Here is a 21,187-nt window from a genome sequence, read left to right on the forward strand (position 1 = left end):
AGCTAATTGTCTAGAAAACTGTGCTGTCCAATAAGAGAGCCACCGGCCACATGTTGTTATGTAAGCTTTAATTAAAATTAATTAAGATAAAACCTCAGTTCCTCAGTCTCACTGGCCACTTTTGCTGTTGTTGTTGTTTTGTTTGTTTGTTTTCCAAATGCCAAACTGAATTAATTTTGCTAAAGAGAAACTCTTGCACTCTAAGAAAAATAAGTGCAGTCTAGATTTTGTGCACAGGTTGAGGACAAAGCCCTGAGATTACCAACTGTGCATCACAACCCTCTTCACATGTGGTAACAGGCAGCCCAGGTACAGACCATGTCCATCACTGCAAAGTTCTGCTGGTGACCACTTCTCTAGAAGGACGACAGACCACTTTTCTTTCAAGGGAGAAAGGTCTTTAAAATTTTTGTGTGTTTAAGTATATCCATTGCCCTTCAAAGTTACGCAAAAGCGGAGGTCTCAGGAGAGTCTGGATGGGAGAGTTTCAGCTGGACAAGGAACCACACTTCTCAGGATGAGAAGGGACCAGAATTTCCCATTTTCCTCCTTGGTTTGAGAGGGAGTTGGTTTTTTGTTGTTTTTTTTTGTTTGTTTGTTTCTAATTGGAATAAGAGGCATATGGGAAAAAGGAAAAGGGTGTATTAGAAAAGGATTCTGAGGGAGAGATCAAAAAAGAAAAGAAACAGGAAAATGCTTCTTGGTGGAAGAGTGGGGCAAAAAAGAAGGCAATGAGAGAGACACCTGTTGCCCTGCTGACCTCTGAAATTTATTCCTCATGATACCTATTGTCTCCTACTGCATGCTGTAATTCTCCTCTGCTACCACCAAATTTTTAATAAAAGCCTATTTCACACAACATCCTTGTTCCTGAGGTTCAGTGATATAATGGGTTTAGGGAGAGAAATTAGAGTAGGGAACAGTCCTGGGAACAGAGAGGTAAGAAGGCATTGAGGAGCTGAGTGATCACAAGGCGGCCGTAGGCACCTAGGAATTCTAGGAAAGGCTGGGGTGAGCCCTGAATAGCCAGGAGATGGGGTCTTCAGCCCTTTAATAAGGACATGAAAGAGAAAGACAAATACCATATGCTAACACATATATATGGAATTTAAGAAAATAAATGTCATGAAGAACCTAGGGGTAAGACAGGAATAAAGACACAGACCTACTAGAGAACGGACTTGAGGATATGGGGAGGGGGAAGGGTGAGCTGTGACAAAGAGAGAGAGGCATGGACATATATACACTACCAAACGTAAGGTAGATAGCTAGTGGGAAGCAGCCGCATAGCACAGGGAGATCAGCTCAGTGCTTTGTGACCGCCTGGAGGGGTGGGATAGGGAGGGTGGGAGGGAGGGAGACGCAAGAGGCAAGAGATATGGGAACATATGTATATGTATAACTGATTCACTTTGTTATAAAGCAGAAACTAACACACCATTGTAAAGCAATTATACCCCAATAAAGATGTTAAAAAAAAATAAGGACATGAAAGGCAAGTCAGGATGCCAGTTGAGTTAGAGACATTTGGGCTGCATGGGTTTTAAAAAGCACTGCTGTTTCTCTCCTCTGTGATAGAAAAATGTCTAAAGATTTTTATACCACTTGTACCACTTAGGAAACGAAATATATTTTTCATGTAAGTAACTTAAAAGTCAAGTAAAGTTAGATAAAAACAGCTTTTGAAGTGGCAGGAGAATACAATCAGAGGCTACAATGCAGGCTGCAGTTCCTGAAATTTTGGGCTACCTCAGAAGAAATCCCTCAGCAGAAATAATAAAATAATGCTTAAATACAGTTGCACTAGTTGCATTTATTGGCAAAATAATACATATTTTTAAAAGAGTGGTTAGTAAATGCTATTTTTTTCTGACCTAGTGAATGCTCACCCACTGATTAAAACACTTCCCTGCCTTCTTTAAACCAATACGTGGAACACAATTTAATGTTTGCCCGATCTTTCAGACCGTCATGATAATGTTAGTTGCCATATGGTGCTGAAGGCGTTTATGCCCCTTCACAAATGGTCCCTTTGCCGTGGCACTTTTGGGATGATCAGGTTGTGTTTTCTCTAATTCCTGTTCCTCCCACTTGCTGTCAGCTGTCATTTCTCCCTGCTGTTCATGCAAAAAACTGTAGAAACAAACCTTCTCTGTTTATATTTGGTGCCTTGAAAATTTTAATGGCCGTGACTCTAAAGAACTAAATCTTACAGAATAGGGAAATACAGTTGAGCCTTGAACAACGTGAGGTTTTAGGGCTGCCAACCCCAGTGCAGTTGAAAATATGAATATAACTTTTACAGTCAACCCTCCATATCCGTGGTTCCGCATCCCCCGATTCAGCCAACTGCGGATTGTGTGGTACTGTGATAGGTATTTATTGAAAAAAATCCATATAAGAGTGGACCATGCAGTTGAAACCTGTGTTATTCAAAGGTCAGCTGTAATAAGAACAACTGGCTACAGCCCCATTTGAAACACTATTTGGCTTTCTGGTTTGAAAATTAATAAAGGGAAACCTTACTAAAATGGAGTCAGGAGGCCAGAAGGAGAAGCTCTCACAAGGTACCACTGGACATCAACTATGGGAAGAATTGTCAGTTACAGACCCCAGAGAAGAATCATCAATAGGAAAGAATCATGAATTACAGGCCCCCAAAAGGAAAAGATGTGCGTGGCATCTCCCACAAGATACTGACTAGCCCAGCAACTCAGCCCCTGAGTAACCCGCCATCTCCCTGAACTCGCACTTTTCTCCAATGGATTTTTGTTCAGAACAACCCCTCCTGACCTCCTCCTTTCTCTCTCTACAATAATATTCCCCTCCTTTGTTCTATGGACTTGACTATGGCTTTTGCTATAGCTTGCTTGTCCTGAATTGCAACTCCTCTGCTATTCCTAAATAAACACATTTTTGCTGATAAAATAACTTTTATTTTTAAGGTCAACACCAGTTTGATATGTTTTATGAAGAGGCATTATTTACTTTATGAAGCTGAAAATTTTTTGCTTATAATCCTAGTAAAATAGCACTTAAGAAAGTTGAAAGCTTAGCGAGATTGTATTTAATACTTGTTAAGATTTCTTTCCTAGCTTTACCTCATTTTCAGAGGCATCTGGAAGAAAAGTAAATGCCTTTAGAAGTGCAAGTCATCAGTATTTTCTAAATATAAGTGAGTTATGATGATTAATAACCAAAAAAATCATGAGAAATAAAAATGATTCAATGATGATAAACTTCTAGTTCATCAAATCACATTTCACTTTATCAAAAAATAGTACTCTTTCTCTAACTGGTTTCTGCTTATATGACAGCAGAAGAGATACTCAGCCAGTGATTACATTTAATCTCTTCAAAATGACCTTCTCTGAGGAACTGGAAGCCAGGAAGTATTTTTTAATTATCCTATAGATTTCCAGAGCCTGGGAAACTGCCTCAGAAAACCACAAATATTTTGGGATACTCTAGCAGATTCAGGGAGAGATGTCACTCGCCAGCTTATAATGAAGAGCAATGGCCATCATCATGGTGGCGCTGGTACTCAACCTAGACCTGAGTTACCTGGGAGAAAAGGCTTGGAAATGCCTCTAAGTTAGCCCTTGGCCTTCTTGCCAAGTTGTGTAAAGTGGACAAAAGTAGTCAAGTGCACTTAATTGCATTCGGCTTGAACTCTCAAATTGTTGATATTGATAATTTTTAATTTAAAAGATGAAAATTAGATATGATTTACTCTAATATTTTGAATGTGTTGAAGTACAGCTTTCCACACAGGTCTCAAGGACCTCTCACCATTTCAATTATCAAGAAAATGAACAAACTATAATAAAACCAAACTTAGTTGGAATCAATTGTATCTAAAATCCCCCCTTTTTTTTTAACAACATCTTTATTTGAGTGTAATTGCTTTACTATGGTGTGTTAGTTTCTGTTTTATAACAAGGTGAATCAGTTATACATATATCCCCATATCTCCTCCCTCTTGCGTCTCGCTCCCATCCTCTCTATCCCACCCCTCTAGGTGGTCACAAAGCACGGAGCTGATCTCCCTGTGCTATGTGGCTGCTTCCCACTAGCTATCTATTTACATTTGGTAGTGTATATATGTCCATGCCACTCTCTCACTTCATCCCAGCTTACCCTTCCCCCTCCCCCGTCCTCAATTCCATTCTCTACGTCTGCGTCTTTATTCCTGTCCTCCCCCTTCTTCAGAACCATTTTCTTTTATTCCATATATATGTGTTAGCATATGGTATTTATTTTTCTCTTTCTGATTTACTTCACTCTGTATGACAGACTCTAGGTCTATCCACCTCACTACAAATAACTCAATTTTGTTTCTTTTTATGGCTGAGTAATATTCCATTGTATATATGTGCCACATCTTCTTTACCCATTCATCTGTCGATGGACACTTAGGTTGCTTCCATGTCCTTTAAAAATCCCTTTTGATACTAGATATTTACAGTGAATTTGGCAATTGTAGGCATTCTGCTAGTCCCTGGAGAGAAAAAGATAAGTAAAATATGGTCCTTGACCTCAAGAAACTCAGAGTATACTAGGAAAGACAAAAGCATTAAATGAAATGTGAGTGCAGTGTAGTATGTGCAAGGGTAGTTTAGTGGTAGCACAAACGAGTGATCAATTCTTATCAAATGGGTCAAGGGAGATATCAAAGAGTAAAGATTTCTCATCTGGGTTCTGAAGGATAAATAGGAGTTTTCCAGTCAAACAAGGAAGGATAAGTGCCTTTCAGGAAAAGGCAGCAGTAAGCACAAAGCATGAAATAGAATAGTTTATTGGGGGAATTTTAAGCGTATTCTTAGGGTTAAAGCAGAGAGTGTTTGTAGAAAACTGGTGGGAAATGAGGCTGTAGAATTAGGCAGGAGACAAATTATGGAAGACCTTGTATTTCATTCTGATGAGTCATCTTTATCCTATAAGAGGGAGTCATGGAAGCTTTTAAATAGAGGAAGAAGAGGTTCTGATTTGTATTTTCAAGATTACTCTATGATGACAACTATGGAAGAGGAAAAACAATTAGAAAAAAGACTAGAAGAAAACTGCAAAAGAGTTAACAGTGGTTGCCTCCAGGTGGTAGAAAATTGTTTTGTTTCTTCTTATAGCAGAATGCTGTTCTTTCAGGGAAGCAATAAAGTTTCAGTAGTATAGATAGCTGTCACCACAATACTTTAATTCAATATGAAGAATACTGACTACATTTGGGTCCATCCTTTGCCTTTCTCAATTCTGTTTACACAAAACAGCTACGGTATAAATCTACAGAGTATTATGATACATATTTTGGAAAAACCAAGTCAACCAGTAAGTGAGTTGTGTCAGCCCACAGACCTCACGAAAAGGCCTGATGACCTGAACCCCTGGGAGGCCACCACGATGAGCCACATACGTTCCACTGATTTTGAAGGGAACCAACTCTGACTCTGCATGAAGTCTGAACAAGTTTTGCATCTTACTTCGCCTTAGAGGCAACACAGTATCATCACACACCCCTCCACAAGTCACCTCAAATTCAAGTAAACTCTAAGAAAAACAACATGTTAACAATGCAAAGGAGGCTTCCACTCTCCATCCTAAACCTTCTGAACAGACTGGTGGCCCCAAGCCCCTGGTTTCTAGAAAGCCTGGAGCCATCACCACCTTGCAAGGGCACAAGCAATAAATAATAGAAGCAGAGGAACGCAAAGCTTTGGTCAAGCTGATGTGTATAAATGAGACGAGCAATGCACGTGACCAGCACAAAATCCAATCACTACTACATTTATGACAAATAGAAAGTGTTATGAGGAAAGCCTGACAGAAGCACTTCGTTAAGCAAAAACTATTACTCCGTGACACTCATCTGTAAAACAAGCATAATAATGGCAACAACCTTATAAGGTTATTATAAGGAATTGAACAAATAATACACAGGAAGTGCTTAGAAAGTTGTCTGGCACACAGTAAGCACATAATAATTTATAGTATCATCATTATTATTATATCTGGCACAGGGAGAGTGCTCAGTAAATTATAGTATTATTATCATTATTATTATATCTCATAACTTTGACTCTTTCCAAATATTCCAACTTATAAATCTCCAGGATATTCTTACTTATGTCAAAGACTATTTACTCAATACTGTGATTAAAATGAAATAATTAGAAGAATGTTTTGAGAGAAACGATTAATAACGCTTCTTTACCTCTTCATATCTGTCAAAAACTGCTCCTTCTTGCAAAAACGAAGGAACTTCCTTCTGCCAATTAAATTCATAAGGTTTGGCCATGATTATATTTAAGACCTGAAAATGAAAAAGGGTATCTCATTAGTGAACACAATTAAAAAACAAGTGAAGATCAAAGGTTAATCATTTTATATTTACATGTTTGCAAAAGCTTTTCTTCATACACATGGACTAAGTCCATAAATTGTCTTTTTTTTTTTTCTTCTTCCCTTCATCTGACCCTGAATTCCCTTCTCCTGGTTGTTTGGTGATCATTTGGTGATTGTTTGGGAAGCTTCCCCTTTCCTCTTCAAATCCTATAAAATAATTATGTATATATAAAATCTGATGTCATCAGATAAAAGACAGAAACCACACACCTAAACCTACATATAGCAGAGGACTGCTGTAAAGAGCAAGAGGTTCTACAAGCCTCCACCACAAGGTGAACTCACGGCCAGGGGGAGTTGACAGGTGATGGGGTTGTAGAATCAAGTAGCAGTAGCTGTAATTTTTATTTCTCTTGGTCCTGTCTTTAGCCCTCTCTCACCCCCTCCTCCCTTGGGCCATGCAGTGAACAACAGAATGTCTGCTTTGTAGCATAGGCAGTGAGTATGACATTGAAGGGAGACTGGCATTGTCCAGAGTGGCTGCCTACACTGAGGAAGAACTGGATGTTCCTTTTACCCACTTCTTAGCATCCTGCACCATGGTGTGCATGCAATAGCTATAAACAGGGCATGTTAAATGAAAAGAATCACCAATAAGAATCACCAAATATTTGAGCAATGCAAAGAACAGGGAAGGCAGACACCAAACACAGTAAATAGAAGAACTTACACCCAAGAAAACAGAGTTAACAGGACAAACAGAATCTGACTTTGACTTAAGGATGGCTGATATCCTCAGAGGGAGGAAAGAGTGCATTCTCTTCCCAAAACACAATTAACTACAGATTCTAGAAATTTTAAAAAGATTGTTGTAGTCAAACTCCTAATAAATAGGTGACCTGCACTGTAAAGAGAATTTGTATGAAGTGCTGAGCCAAGGAATTATCACAGAATACAACACAAAAAGAAACAGAAAGCATGACTGAAAAATTAAGAGAGATGGAAAATGGAAACAGAAGATTCAAAAACCACCTTATAGAAGGATGTCTTCTATTAGAAGGAGAGAAAGTAAAGCCAATGGAAAAATGGGAACAATTAAAGGAATAGTAGAAAAACATTTCTGAAATCTGAATATTTGTGCTCTCAGTGTGAAAAAATCCAGTGATGCAGTAGGTATAAATGGGGGAAAAAGATACACACACCTAAATATTCCTTGAGGTGACTAAGAACAAGCAATATGAATAGAAGTTATGAAATTTCTCAGAGATGCATAGAGAGAAGACAATTTAGAATTGAATGGCAATCAGCATGGAATCAGGCACAACATCAGAGTATTACACATGAGAAAACAGCAGAGCAATAACTGCAAAGTTTTGAGGGAAAGTAACTGTGGACTAGAAACTCTGTGACCAATGGAATAATGGTTTAATTGTTAGGAGAAGATATATTTACAGACTTTCAAGGTATCAAAAGCGTTTAATAACCTACTCTGAAAGAGTTAATGTATTATATATTCTGTCAAGAAGAAGAAGAAATATAGAAAAATAAGAGATATGGGAAGTAAGGCTGGCAGGAAGGAAGGGGAAAGGAAGGAGAAAGGAAGGAAGAAAGAAGGGAAGAAAGAAAGAAGAAAAAAGTTTAAAAAAGAGACAAATTTTACTCTTAAGTCTTATGTATTATACAAAAAGAAGAAGATATAGAAATTACAATCTAGCATCCAAATTCCAGATTATATCAACACAGGTAGGTGCTGGAGGCAAGGAAATATGGAACAAAGGGAGGTAAAAAACATTTTAGGGAGTGCAATATAGGTAGTTAAAACTCTAGATATTGGCAGAAAAATAGAAGATCAATTATGAGTGTTAAAAATTTAAGAATTTTCCTAATAGAAAATTTTAAATGGAAAGTATAACTTGCAAATAAATGAGGGAAAAAATAGAACGAAGAAATGTGAGCCTCTTTTAAAAAGGAAACAGATAAAAGATGTGGGAAGGGAGAGGGAAAAAAGAAGAACACACAATAACTGGAAAACAGAAAGTAAATGTCTTACTAACTGTAATAAATATGATTTGGCTAAATCCATTTATAAAAGACAGAGGCTTGCAAATTAGGTAACATTATAGTTGTTTACCAGAAATATTTATAAAATAAAAATTATACAGGAAGTTTGAAAATGAAGGGATGAAAAGAAGATATAATAGGCACACACTGGGAAAGGACCAGATGTAACACTAATAATGTTAGATGTAACACTAATGATGTTAGACAAAATAGACTTCAAGGAAAAAAGCAAGAGACAGTGATATGTCATATTAAGAGAAGGGGTGATCAAAATTTTTCAAGTCATTAACATTAGATATGTGACCACACAGCATCAAAACATAGATTGAAAAACTGAAAATACAAAGAGAAACAGGCAAAGTCACAAACATATTAGGAGATAATGATTCTCAGAAATTAACGGAAGAATATTGAGGATTTGAAAATCACACAAATTTAACCAAAACAATTTAAATGACTCAAGTTAACATAATTTAAATATATTACTTAATGAGTTTAGCCCCCCCCCACATATATCTTTCCTTCATTCTCTCTTTGTACCCGGCTTCCCCAAACACATATAACAATCTCAAAATCTGATCATGATTAGGCCACAGAGAAAATCTCAGTACTTTTCAAGAGTCAGAAATTACAGTGGCCATGCTTACTGACCATGACTAGGCCAACTTATAAATTAAGGACAGAGAGTGTGTAAAACCTACACACATAGGAATTAAACATAAACATACACACTTCTAAATAATGCTTGATTTGAGCAGAATAGTCAAAGCAGAAAGTATAAACTTCTTAGAAATGAAAGATGGGAGTACTATATATACATTAAAACCTAACCCCAAATAATAAAATAATGACTGGTAAAAGTTAATTATTTTCTGAATATGCATATATTAGATAAAATTTGGCAGGTATTGGGGAGAGAGACAGAGAGAGAGTTGGGGTAGGAAGGAGGATGAGGAAGAACCGTAAACTCACAATATCCATGATGAAAGGTGGAGTGTAAATACAGAGAGAAGGTGAACACCGTAAGAGATACTATGTATAACTTTAACCAAAATATTTGAAAACTTAAAGTGGATGTTTTTCAAAGTTAAAATAAATTTGGCTCAACAAATGAGCAGAACGCTTAAACAGACCAGTAATCTTGGGAGAAATTGAAAAAATAGTAAAAGATTAGGCCCAGATGATTTTACAGGTGAGTTCTACCAAATCTTCTAGGAAAAGATAAATCCTGTGTACCTACATTTTTCTAGGACATAAAAAAATAAAATAAAATAATAAAATAAAATAAAGCTACTACCCAACTCATTTCACGAGTGTCTTGTCAGACTCTGACAATGACACCACAAAGGGTTAATAAGAAACCAACCAACCAACCAACCAACCAACCCTAGAGCTTATTCTCACAGAGAAAAACCTCTGCTAAAATATAAACCAATCTATTCCAGAAAGTTACTGAAAGAATAATTTGGGATGTTTCCACACTGAAAACAATCAATGTGATTCACTAAGGAGCAAAGTCTAATACATGTACACATTACAAGGCGATGTGAAGCTGAACTTGAAAAGTCTCTAACACGTACCATTAAATGAAAACCACGTTTTTGCAACAAGCCATGTAGTAATATGGAATAGGAACAGTGTGACACCATTTACCTAAATACACAGCCACAGAATGACATGAACTGTGTAGTAAACACACACACACACACAAGGCAAAACTATATATTTTTCTAGGTAAATATTCATGCATATAAATACATTATTAAAAAGTTTGGAAAGAACCTTGCAAATTTATGACTCTGCTTACTTCTGGGGAGGGAACAAAGCTTGGGGCTGAAAGTCAAGATATCTTTCATGTTATCTCTGTCCTGGACTTTTTTATTATGGGAATATATTCCTGCATTCATGTGCTGCTTGTGTAAATAAAAAATAATGCAAATTTCAAAAAGGAAAAAAAAAAGTTGAAATCACACAGATAGGCAGACACATGAATCTTTAGTCCCAAATAATTTAAAGCAGACGAAGAGCACGTTAGGTCACGTTTCAAGATAGTTTCTGCACAATGGCAACCACAGGTGTTTGAAGGAGGAACTCATCCAATATTTACTACTGACCAGGCTAAAAACTGATCAAAGCATGAAGGGCATTCTAACCAGCCCAGACTGAGGCAGGAAGCAGCCCTCTATTCGTCAGTACCAAGGCCCCCCATGGAAAGCCAAGGCAGACAAGCCATGCCAGTGGGAGAAGAGAGTCCATCTGTGAGTAGGCTGGTCCATGTCTCAGTCTCCCACAATGGCTGTGACTAGGTCTCTCTTCCTCTCTCTCTCTGCTTCTCTGTTCCTCTTTGTCTGCCTCTCCCTGTGTCTTTCCATGCCCATTTCTCAGTGTCCACAAACACAGCCCCTCCACCCAAGGCAGTGTCAAAGCAAGTTTCTAGTGCAGTGATGTGCATTCCTGCCTTCTATGTCGTAAAACAGATCTGCAGAGAAAAACGGACCTGCAGACCCCCCTCAGGCTATCATGGACATGTTGTTCAGTGACCTATGATAAGATGAGTCAACTACAGGGACCTAAGTGTTAGCATTAAAGAAGGATGAAGAAACAACATGGTGGCTTCCCCAGTGAGCGAAACACCTCTCCTCTGCAGGACTTTATGTGTTCTATGATCTTTCCACTCCTGCCAACCATCCCTTTCAATATTTCCTTTGGTTTTATTGTAAAGGGAATAGCAACAAGGGGCTTGCAATATGAAATGCTCACACCAAAAATGAAATTAAAAGACAGCTTATATCAACTTGTATCATCTTTCATTGGCTTAACTCCGGTTCTCCCAGGATCAAAAGGACACACGGCAGACGTCCTCAGTACCTGATGTTTCTCCGATTTCACTACTATCCTTACTACTAAAATATTCATGTCTACCTTGGATACTAATTTCATCATAATGGTCTAATTATGTGAAGGATGTTGGTGGGAGCTAATGCAAAGAGGAGGGTAATTGTGACCTTAATCTCTAAAGAGGTAGACAGTGGAGGTAGGAGCTCACCTCACTGCTTACTTTTCCTGAGTTTTGGATTTCTGAAAAAGTTAGATGGCATTTCAGAAAAATGACATTGGAGTATCCTGAATTTTCCCAGTTTTAATCAGGATTTGGGGGGAGGGGGACTGCTCCTTGAATTGTCTCAGAAATACTTCCTCAGGTCTGGCATTAGGGGCAGCGACTGGCTTATTTTATGTAGATGGTACAACTATGACCTGCAGACCAGAAAACATTGGCCCAGCCAGTCATGTTTAATAGCAGTTTGATCCAGGTAATTGATTATTAAACAGGAATAAATGAGGTATGTGTCACAATCCAACTGACTCCAGAAAAAGTTAAAAGGACAAATAGTTACTTCTTTTAAAAGTCAGGGAGCGGGGAACTGGCCACTCTGTTTGCAATGATCTCAAAGCTCCACCCACAGCTAACTGGTAAAAAACCAAAAAGCAAACAAAAAACAAAACGCTTTCATTGCAATGCCAAAGGCTCCTCTCCTCAAATTCTCTGGCTGGCCTTCTAAGGTCTCATTTACAAGATACTTCATGGTTCAGTTGTCTCCTGGAAGAACATTACCTCACACCACAGAGCCCACAGGAAAGTGTCCTTCTTAAGGAACACGGGAAGTAAAGGAGAATTTACACAAAGAATGGATATAGAACTCGGTACTTTTTCCAGAGTAAACACCTTGAGTGACTACTGGAGGGAGGCCAGTGGGCTTTTAAATAGTCTCCTTGTTTCTAAATTCTTACACAACTGAAATGGATTAGCTGTTACATTGGCGACAGAGGAAAAACTCCCAGGGTTGCAGGGAGGGGACCAGAGAGAGAGAGGGAGTCCCTAGAAGACCTCGTTTCAGAACAAGTGGCAAAAAGCTCCTTCTAAAGATGATGAGGGACTGAAAGCGTTAGTGGGGAGGACCACCAGGGAGCTCAGGTCAGCTGTGGGGATCCAAATACTCAAGGAGGATGTGCCCATCACCCAATAAGATGGCTTTCCATCCACTCACCCATTCAGTTGGGGTGAACCGAGGAAGGGCAGCTCTTTGTTTGCTGGTCTGCTCTGCCCCGCATCTTTAAATCTGCTGTCTAGAAGGTGGTCTTCAAAGCTTACCAGACTACCTATCCCAGATATGCTAGCTCAATTATGGAGTCAACTCTTCTCCCCAGGCCAGTTGGGTCAAAACTTTGGCAAATAATTTTTTGTTTCTGGACCTATGCCTCATGTTCTGGTAGAGAGCAGACAGGGGTATGTACATGATATCAGGTATATTTAAGGTCCGGGGTATCGCAGGCTGAATCACAGCCCCCAAAAGATACCTATATCCTAATATCTGAAACCTATAGGCATTACCTTATATAGCAAAAAAGGACTTTGCAGATGTGATTAAGTTAAGGATCTTGAAGATGGAGAGATTCTCTTAGATCTTCCCAGGGGGTCCTAAATGCTATCACAAGTGTCCTTGTAAAAGTGAGGCGGGGAGATTTGACACAGATGAAAGGGGAGGCAATGTGACCACTGAGGCAGAGATTGGAGTGATGCAGCCACAAGTCAAGGAGTGTTGGCAGTCACCAGAAGCTGGAAGAGGCAAGGCATGGGTTCTTCCCTCCAGCCTGGAGGACATGTGGTCTTGTGGACACCTTGATTTCAGACTTCTGGCCTCCAGAACTATGAGAGAATAAACTTCTGTTGCTTTCAGCCACTAGTTTGTGGTAACTTTTTTAACAGCAGCTCAAGGAAACAAATACAGTGGGCCCTCTGAAGCTGGGCATAGCAAGTTGCCAAATCAATCTGAAAAGGAGAAAGGACAGCTCTGCCTTGAGGGATGGGCATTCAACATGTGTTTGTTCAACTGAATCGAAGAAAGACAGAAAGAAAAGTAGAATAGAATTTCATCTAGAAATGAATTCAGATAATTCCTGTCCTTCTATTCCAATACCCCTTTGAAAAGTAATTTCTACAGTATATCTTTCCCCTGGATCCAAATGCCATTTAACAATTTTGCACCTCAGCAATAAATACGAACTTTAAATAAACCCTGCAGCTTCCCCCAAGCCAACCAAGACATTCTCCACTTTTTGTTTCTATTTGTGAACAAATGAATTCGTCTGAAAAAGCGTTTGCTTCCACTTGATAACATACAGCTTTCAAGTAAACAAACAGGCACCATGGCTCAGTTATGGATTTTCTTAAGTGAAACTTTTACCTTCCACCTTACAACAAAAAAGTTCCATAGAGAATTAATCCCTTCCCTATCCAACCATATAAATCCCATTAAACCAAATAACCCATGGCCTTAAATGACCCCATGTTGGGAACAACCAACATTGTTTCCCAGAACACAGAGGGTTGGGATAAAAATTCCACTGACGAAAAAGTCAATTAGTTGACTCCATCAAGCACATTTCAACGTCCTGCTCCTCGATCTTTAAATAAGGTAACCCTTATATTTCTAAAAACAGAAGTACAGCTACAGCAGATCATCCAGAGCCTTTAAATAAATGGCTTTACTTCCAGTAAGAATTTAATTTGACACTGACATATTGCATCATTAATGACAATTTCTCCATTTGCTAAAAATAACTCCATTTTTATCAAGCCATTAAATAACCTTTTTAAAAAGCATATAAAGGGTGAAGGACTAAGAAAATGATAATAGGCAATGTGCAGGGTTGGAGGTAGGGGCATTCGTGTACTTTGATGAAAAAGAATTTTGCAATACATTTCTACAGCCTTGAAAATGTATACAAAATCTATGTACAAAGATACTTTCTCACTGCTGTGCTGTTTATGGGGAATAGCACTGCTGTGCTATTTAAGTCATCTTTATATGAACAACAGTAAACAATTGGTTACATATACGATAGTATTTAAATATTCTGTGCCCATTAAAAATAATGCTTTCAATGAATAGTTCTTTGCTGAACAAGAGCAAATTTAGAATAGTTTCTAAAAATATTCACAACTCTTGGCAAGCAAATACAAATATTCTCAATATATTATTAAGCAAGTAAAAAAGCTGGTTACAAAATTGTTTGCAAGTATGATCCAAATTTTTATGTGTTATGTACACGTTCCTTACACACACACAAACACACACACACACACTTTTTAATAGAGGAAAAAGACAAGAAAAATATACACCAAAATATTGTACAAACAGTAGTTACATTGTGGTGACATAATTTTAGGTGATTTTTATTTTTTTAATACTTTCTGTATTTTAACATTTACAGTGACTATAATTTTTATACTCAAGAAAAATGTTGAAAGTAAAGAGAAGATGACATTAAAATTATTTTTTTCACATAAATCAATTTCTATGTCCATGTTTTCCACCAGAATTCCTGGCAAGAACAAATACCAGGACGAAACTAATACATAAAGCTCTAAAATGTTCTTTTCCTCTCAAGATTTAAAATCATGACTGTACATCAGGAGCCTCACACACACCAGTTATAACTGATTCTTAGGAAGGAGTTACTTAATAATACTGACTAAACCTTGGGTATTAACTCTGAAACTTCTAGTACACTTATATTTAGAAATAAAACAGATTATGGTGGTGCTGGATTTAGTCTTTAAGGAATTCTGAACTAAAGAAACCTAAGGTCTTTGTCATGATTCATCTATTAAATTCATAATAAATACATAATAAGTATATTTATTTATTAATAAAGCACCACTTGATTCAAAATAATTTCCTGGAATTTATAAAAGACACAAATTAAATAGGAATAAAATTAAAACAACAAACATCTACTCTTTGACTCTGTCTCCCCTGGTCAATATTAATCATACTTAAGAGGTAAACATTATATTCTTAAAACTTAATAATTACAAAATAGATGAATAAAAATATTAAAATAATTTCCCTTTATAAATTTATTAGGTATAATTATGATGATATTACAGGGTTCATTATATCAGAATTTTACAAAACATGTCTAAAACATGCTTGATTATCCGGGATATTTAGGATCAGCTTCATCTGAAGATAATGAATAACTGTTAACATATAATTCAGTCTGTAATGACCAGTTTTTAAAGAAATTAGAATATGATGAAGTATATAGTTTCCCAAGAAAAGAACTGATTTGTTTCAAAACAGTGTTTGGCTGTTCGTGTCTGCCTGCAGCAATTCCCTTGGAAATGACTTGTGGGCATACATGCCAGCCTTCCAAGATCCTCTTGAACAAGTTAAGTGGCTGAAATTGTGTTAAAAGTAATTGTCTATGACTATGGTTCTCTGACCTGATAGTGCCTTGCTATTCACCTCTTCCCTCTCAGTTAAGTTTCTCTGAAGGACTCAGGTAGAGACCCGGGTTTAAGGACCAATATTGTTGAAGGAGGATTCCATGTCAAACGTTCAGAGCAGCAAGTATGAAGCCTTCTGAGGTTCCATTTCCTCAATATTTAGTAAGTCCTTGGCTTAACAGTATTATGGGGAGAGACCTTCAAGATGGTGGAAGAGTAAGATGTGGGGATCACCTTCCTCCCCACAAATACATCAGAAATACATCTACATGTGGAACAACTCCTACAGAACACCTACTGAATGCTGGCAGAAGACCTCAGACCTCCCAAAAGGCACGTACCTGGGTAGGGCAAAAGAAAAAAGAAAAAAGAGAGACAAAAGAATAGGGACGGGACCTGCACCTCTGGGAGGGAGCTGTGAAGAAGGCAAAGTTTCCACACCGTAGGAAGCCCCTTCACTGGTGGAGACGGGGTGGGGAGGACGGGGGGGGGGGAAGCTTCAGAGCTACGGGGGAGAGTGCAGCAACAGGGGTGCAGAGGGCAAAGCGGAGAGATTCCTGCACAGAGGAACAGTGCTGACCAGCACTCACCAGCCCGAGAGGCTTGTCTGCTCACCTGCTGGGGCGGGTGGGGGCTGGGAGCTGAGGCTACAGCTTCAGAGGTCAGACCCCAGGGACAGGACTGGGGTTGGCTGTGTGAACACAGCCTGAAGGGGGCTGGTGCACCACAGCTAGCCAGGAGGGAGTCCAGGAAAAAGTCTGGACCTGCCTAAGAGGCAAGAGACCATTGTTTCACGGTGCCTGAGGAGAGAGGATTCAGAGCACTGCCTAAACGAGCTCCAGAGCTGGGAGTGAGCCGCGGCTAACAGCGTAGACACCAGAGACCGGCATGAGACGCTAAAACTGCTGCTGCAGCCACCAAGAAGCCTGTGTGCAAGCACAGGTCACTATCCACACCTCTCCTCCCGGAAGCCTGTGCAGCCCGCCACTGCCAGGGTCCTGTGATCCAGGGACAACTTCCCTGGGAGAACACACGGCACCGCTCAGGCTGCTGCAAGTTTACACCGGCCTCTGCTGCTGCAGGCTCGCCCCACATTGTGTACCCCTCCCTCTCCCAGATCTGAGTGAGCCAGAACCCCTTAATCAGCTGCTAATTTAACCCTGTCCTGTCTGAGCGAAGAACAGACGCCCTCAGGCAACCTACAGGCAGAGGCGGGGCCAATCCAAAGACTAACCCCAGGAGCTGTGCGAACAAAGAAGAGAAAGGGAAATCTCTCCCAGCAGCCTCAGGAGCAGCAGATTAAATCTCCACAATCAACTTGATGTACCTTGCAACTGTGGAATACCTGAATAGACAATGCATAATCCCAAAATTGAGGCAGTGGCTTTGGGAACAATAATATATATATATATATATATATATATATATTTTTTTCCTTTTTCTCTTTTTGTGAGTGTGTATTTGTATGCTTCTTTGTGTGATTTTGTCTGTATAGCTTTGCTTTCACATTTGTCCTAGGGTTCTGTCTGTCCGTGTTTTTTTTCATAATTAGTGCTTCTTATCATTGGTGGATTTGTTTTTTGGTTTGCTTGCTCTCTTCGTTCTTTCTTTTTCTTGTTTTATTACTTTTAATTTTTTAAATTTTTAATAATAATTGTTTATTTTTTATTTTAATAACTTTATTTTATTTATTTATTTTCATTTCAGGAAAAAATCTGTAAAAAATACAAATACATGTAGGCTAAACAATACACGACTTAGTAACCAAGAGACCACTGAAGAAATAAAAGAAATCAAAAATACCCAGAAACAAATGACAATGAAAGCACGATGACCCAAAACCTATGGGATGCAGCAAAACCAGTTCTAGGAGGGAAGTTTATAGCAATACAATCCTACCTCAAGAAAAAAGAAACATCTCAAATAAACAACCAACCCTTCCCCCAAAGCAATTTGAGAAAGAAGAACAGAAAAACCCCCACAAAGTTAGCAGAGGAAAGAAATAATAAAGATCATATCAGAAATAAATGAAAAGGAAATGAAGGAAAGAGTAGCAAAGGTCAATAAAACTAAAAGCTGGTTCTTTGAGAAGATAAACAAAATTGATAAACCATTAGCCAGACTCATCAAGAAAAAAGGGAGAAGACACAAATCAATAGAATTAGAAATGAAAAAGGAGAAGTAACAACTGACACTGCAAAAATACAAATGATCATAAGAGATTACTACAAGCAACTCTATGGCAATAAAATGGGCAACCTGGAAGAAATGGACAAATTCTTAGAAAAGAACAACCTTCTGAGACTGAAGCAGGAAGAAACAGAAAATATAAACAGACCAATCACAAGCACTGAAATTGAGACTGTGATTAAAACTCTTCCAACAAACAAAAGCCCAGGAATAGATGGTTTCACAGGTGAATTCTAACAAAACATTTAGAGAAGAACTAACACCTATACTTCTCAAACTCTTCCAAAATATAGCAGAGGAAGGAACACTCCGAAACTCATTCTACGAGACCACCATCACCCTGATGCCAAAACCAGACAAAGATGTCACAAAGAAAGAAAACTACAGGCCAATATCACTGATGAACATAGATGCAAAAATCCTCAACAAAATACAAGCAAACAGAATCCAACAGCACATTAAAAGGATCATACACCATGATCAAGTGGGCTTTATGCTAGGAATGCAAAGATTCTTCAATATATGCAAATCAATCAATGTGATAAACCATATTAATAAATTGAAGGATAAAAACCATATGATCAGGCTTCCCTGGTGGCGCAGTGGTTGAGAGTCTGCCTGCCGATGCAGGGGACGTGGGTTCGTTCCCCAGTCCAGGGGGATCCCACATGCCATGGAGCAGCTGGGCCCATGAGCCATGGCCGCTGAGCCTGCACATCCGTAGCCTGTGCTCCGCAACGGGAGAGGCCACAACAGTGAGAGGCCCGCATACCGCAAAATAAAAAAACAAACAAACAAACATATGATCATCTCAATAGATGCAGAAAAAGCTTTTGACAAAATTTAACACCCATTTACGATAAAAACCCTCCAGAAAGTAGGCATAGAGGGAACTTACATCAACATAATAAAGGCCATATATGACAAACCCACAGCCAACATTTTCCTCAATGGTGAAAAACTGAAACTATTTCCACTAAGATCGGGAACAAGAAAAGGTTGCCCACTCTCACCACTATAATTCAACATAGTTTTGGAAGTTTTAGCCACAGCCATCAGAGAAGAAAAGGAAATAAAAGGAATCCAAATCAGAAAAGAAGAAGTAAAGTTGTCACTGTTTGCAGATGACATGATACTATACGTAGAGAATCCTAAAGATGCTGCCAGAAAACTACTAGAGCTAATCAATGGATTTGGTAAAGTAGCAGGATACAAAATTAATGCACAGAAATCTCTGGCATTCCTATATACTAATGATGAAAAATCTGAAAGTGAAATAAAGAAAACACTCCCATTTACCACTGCAACAAAAAGAATAAAATATCTAGGAATAAACCTACCTAAGGAGACAAAAGACCTGTATGCAGAAAAGTATAAGACACTGATGAAAGAAATTAAAGATGATACAAATAGATGGAGAGATATACCATGTTCTTGGATTGGAAGAATCAACATTGTGAAAATGACTCTACTACCCAAAGCAATCTATAGCTTCAATGCAATCCCTATCAAACTACCACTGGCATTTTTCACAGAACTATAACAAAAAATTTCACAACTTGTATGGAAACACAAAAGACCCCGAATAGCCAAAGCAATCTTGAGAACGAAAAACAGAGTTGGAGGAATCAGGCTCCCTGACTTCAGACTATACTACAAAGCTACAGTAATCAAGACAGTATGGTACTGGCACAAAAACAGAAAGATAGATCAATGGAAGAGGATAGAAAACCCAGCAATAAACCCAGACACATATGGTCACCTTATTTTTGATAAAGGAGGCAAGAATATAAAATAGAGAAAAGACAGCCTCTTCAATAAGTGATGCTGGGAAAACTGGACAGCTACATGTAAAAGAATGAAATTAGAACACTCCCTAATACCATACACAAAAGTAAACTCAAAATGGATTAGAAAAAAAAAAATGGATTAGAGACCTAAATGTAAGGTCAGACACTATAAAATTCTTAGAGGAAAAAAATGGGCAGAACACTCTATGACAAAAATCACAGCAAGATCCTTTTTAACCCACCTCCTAATTTAAAGGAAATAAGAACAAAAATAAACAAGTGGGACCTAGTGAAAATGAAAGCTTTTGTACATCAAAGGAAAATGTAAACAAGATGAAAAGACAACTCTCAGAATGGGAGAAAATATTTGCAAATGAAACAACTGACGAAGGATTAATCTCCAAAATTTACAAGCAGCTCATGTAACTCAATATCAAAAAACCAAACAACACAATCCAAAAATGGGCAGAAGACCTAAATAGACATTTCTCCAAAGAAGATATACAGATTGTCAACAAACACATGAAAGAATGCTCAACATCACTAATCATTAGAGAAATGCAAATCAACACTACATTGAGGTATCATCTCACGCCAGTGAGAACGGCCATCGTCAAAAAATCTAGAAACAATAAATGCTGGAGAGGGTGTGGAGAAAAGGGAACACTCTTGCACCATTGATGGGAATGTAAATTGATACAGCCACTATGGAGAACAGTATGGAGGTTCCTTAAAAAACTAAAAAGAGAACTACTATAAGATGCAGGAACCCCACTACTGGACACATACCCTGAGAAAAACAATACAAAAAGAGTCATGTATCAAAATGTTCATTGCAGCTCTATTTACAATAGCCAGGACATGGAAGCAACCTAAGTGTCCATTGAGTGATGAATGGCAATGAATGGATAAAGATGTGTCACATATATACAATGGAATATTACTCAGCCATAAAAAGAAACGAAGCTGAGTTATTTGTAGTGAGGTGGATGGACCTAGACTCTGTCATACAGAGTGAAGTAAATCAGGAAGAGAAAAACAAATACCATATGCTAACACATATGTATGGAATCTAAAAAAAAAAAAAAAAAGGGTTCTGAAGAACCTAGGGGCAGGACAGGAATAAAGACGCAGATGTAGAGAATGGACTTGAGGGCATGGGGAGGGGGAAGGGGAAGATGGGACGAAGTGAGAGAGTGGCATGGACATATATACACTACCAAATGTAAAACAGATAGCTAGTGGGAAGCACCTGCATAGCACAGGGAGATCAGCTCGGTGTTTTGTGACCACCTAGAGGGGTGGGATAGGGAGGGTGGGAGGGAGACGCAGAGGGAGGAGATATGGGGATATACATATATATGTATAGGTGATTCACTTTGTTATAAAGCAGAAACTAACACACCATTGTAAAGCAATTATACTCCAATAAAGATGTTCAAAAAAAAAAGTATTATGTATGATCTTTCAGAAATGTAAGATATAATTTATACATTAATGATTTTTGTGGTAT

The 21,187-nt window shown here is 38.4% G+C and overlaps 1 protein-coding gene across 1 annotated transcript in view; it reads right to left on the bottom strand.

The window, feature by feature from the left end:
* The window catches only part of PLCB4 (phospholipase C beta 4), a 420,519-nt gene that overhangs the window by 150,731 nt on the left and 248,601 nt on the right, over positions 1 to 21,187 (bottom strand). Inside the window, exon 3 of the mRNA XM_082670036.1 lies at positions 6,209 to 6,307. Within this exon, the coding sequence (XP_082526162.1) occupies positions 6,209 to 6,292 (84 nt within the window). The 5' untranslated portion in view covers positions 6,293 to 6,307. The remainder of the gene's footprint in view (positions 1 to 6,208; positions 6,308 to 21,187) is intronic.

This window comes from Grampus griseus (genome assembly GCF_964374135.1).
Source record: "Grampus griseus genome assembly, chromosome: 14".
NCBI classification, from domain to species: domain Eukaryota; kingdom Metazoa; phylum Chordata; class Mammalia; order Artiodactyla; family Delphinidae; genus Grampus; species Grampus griseus.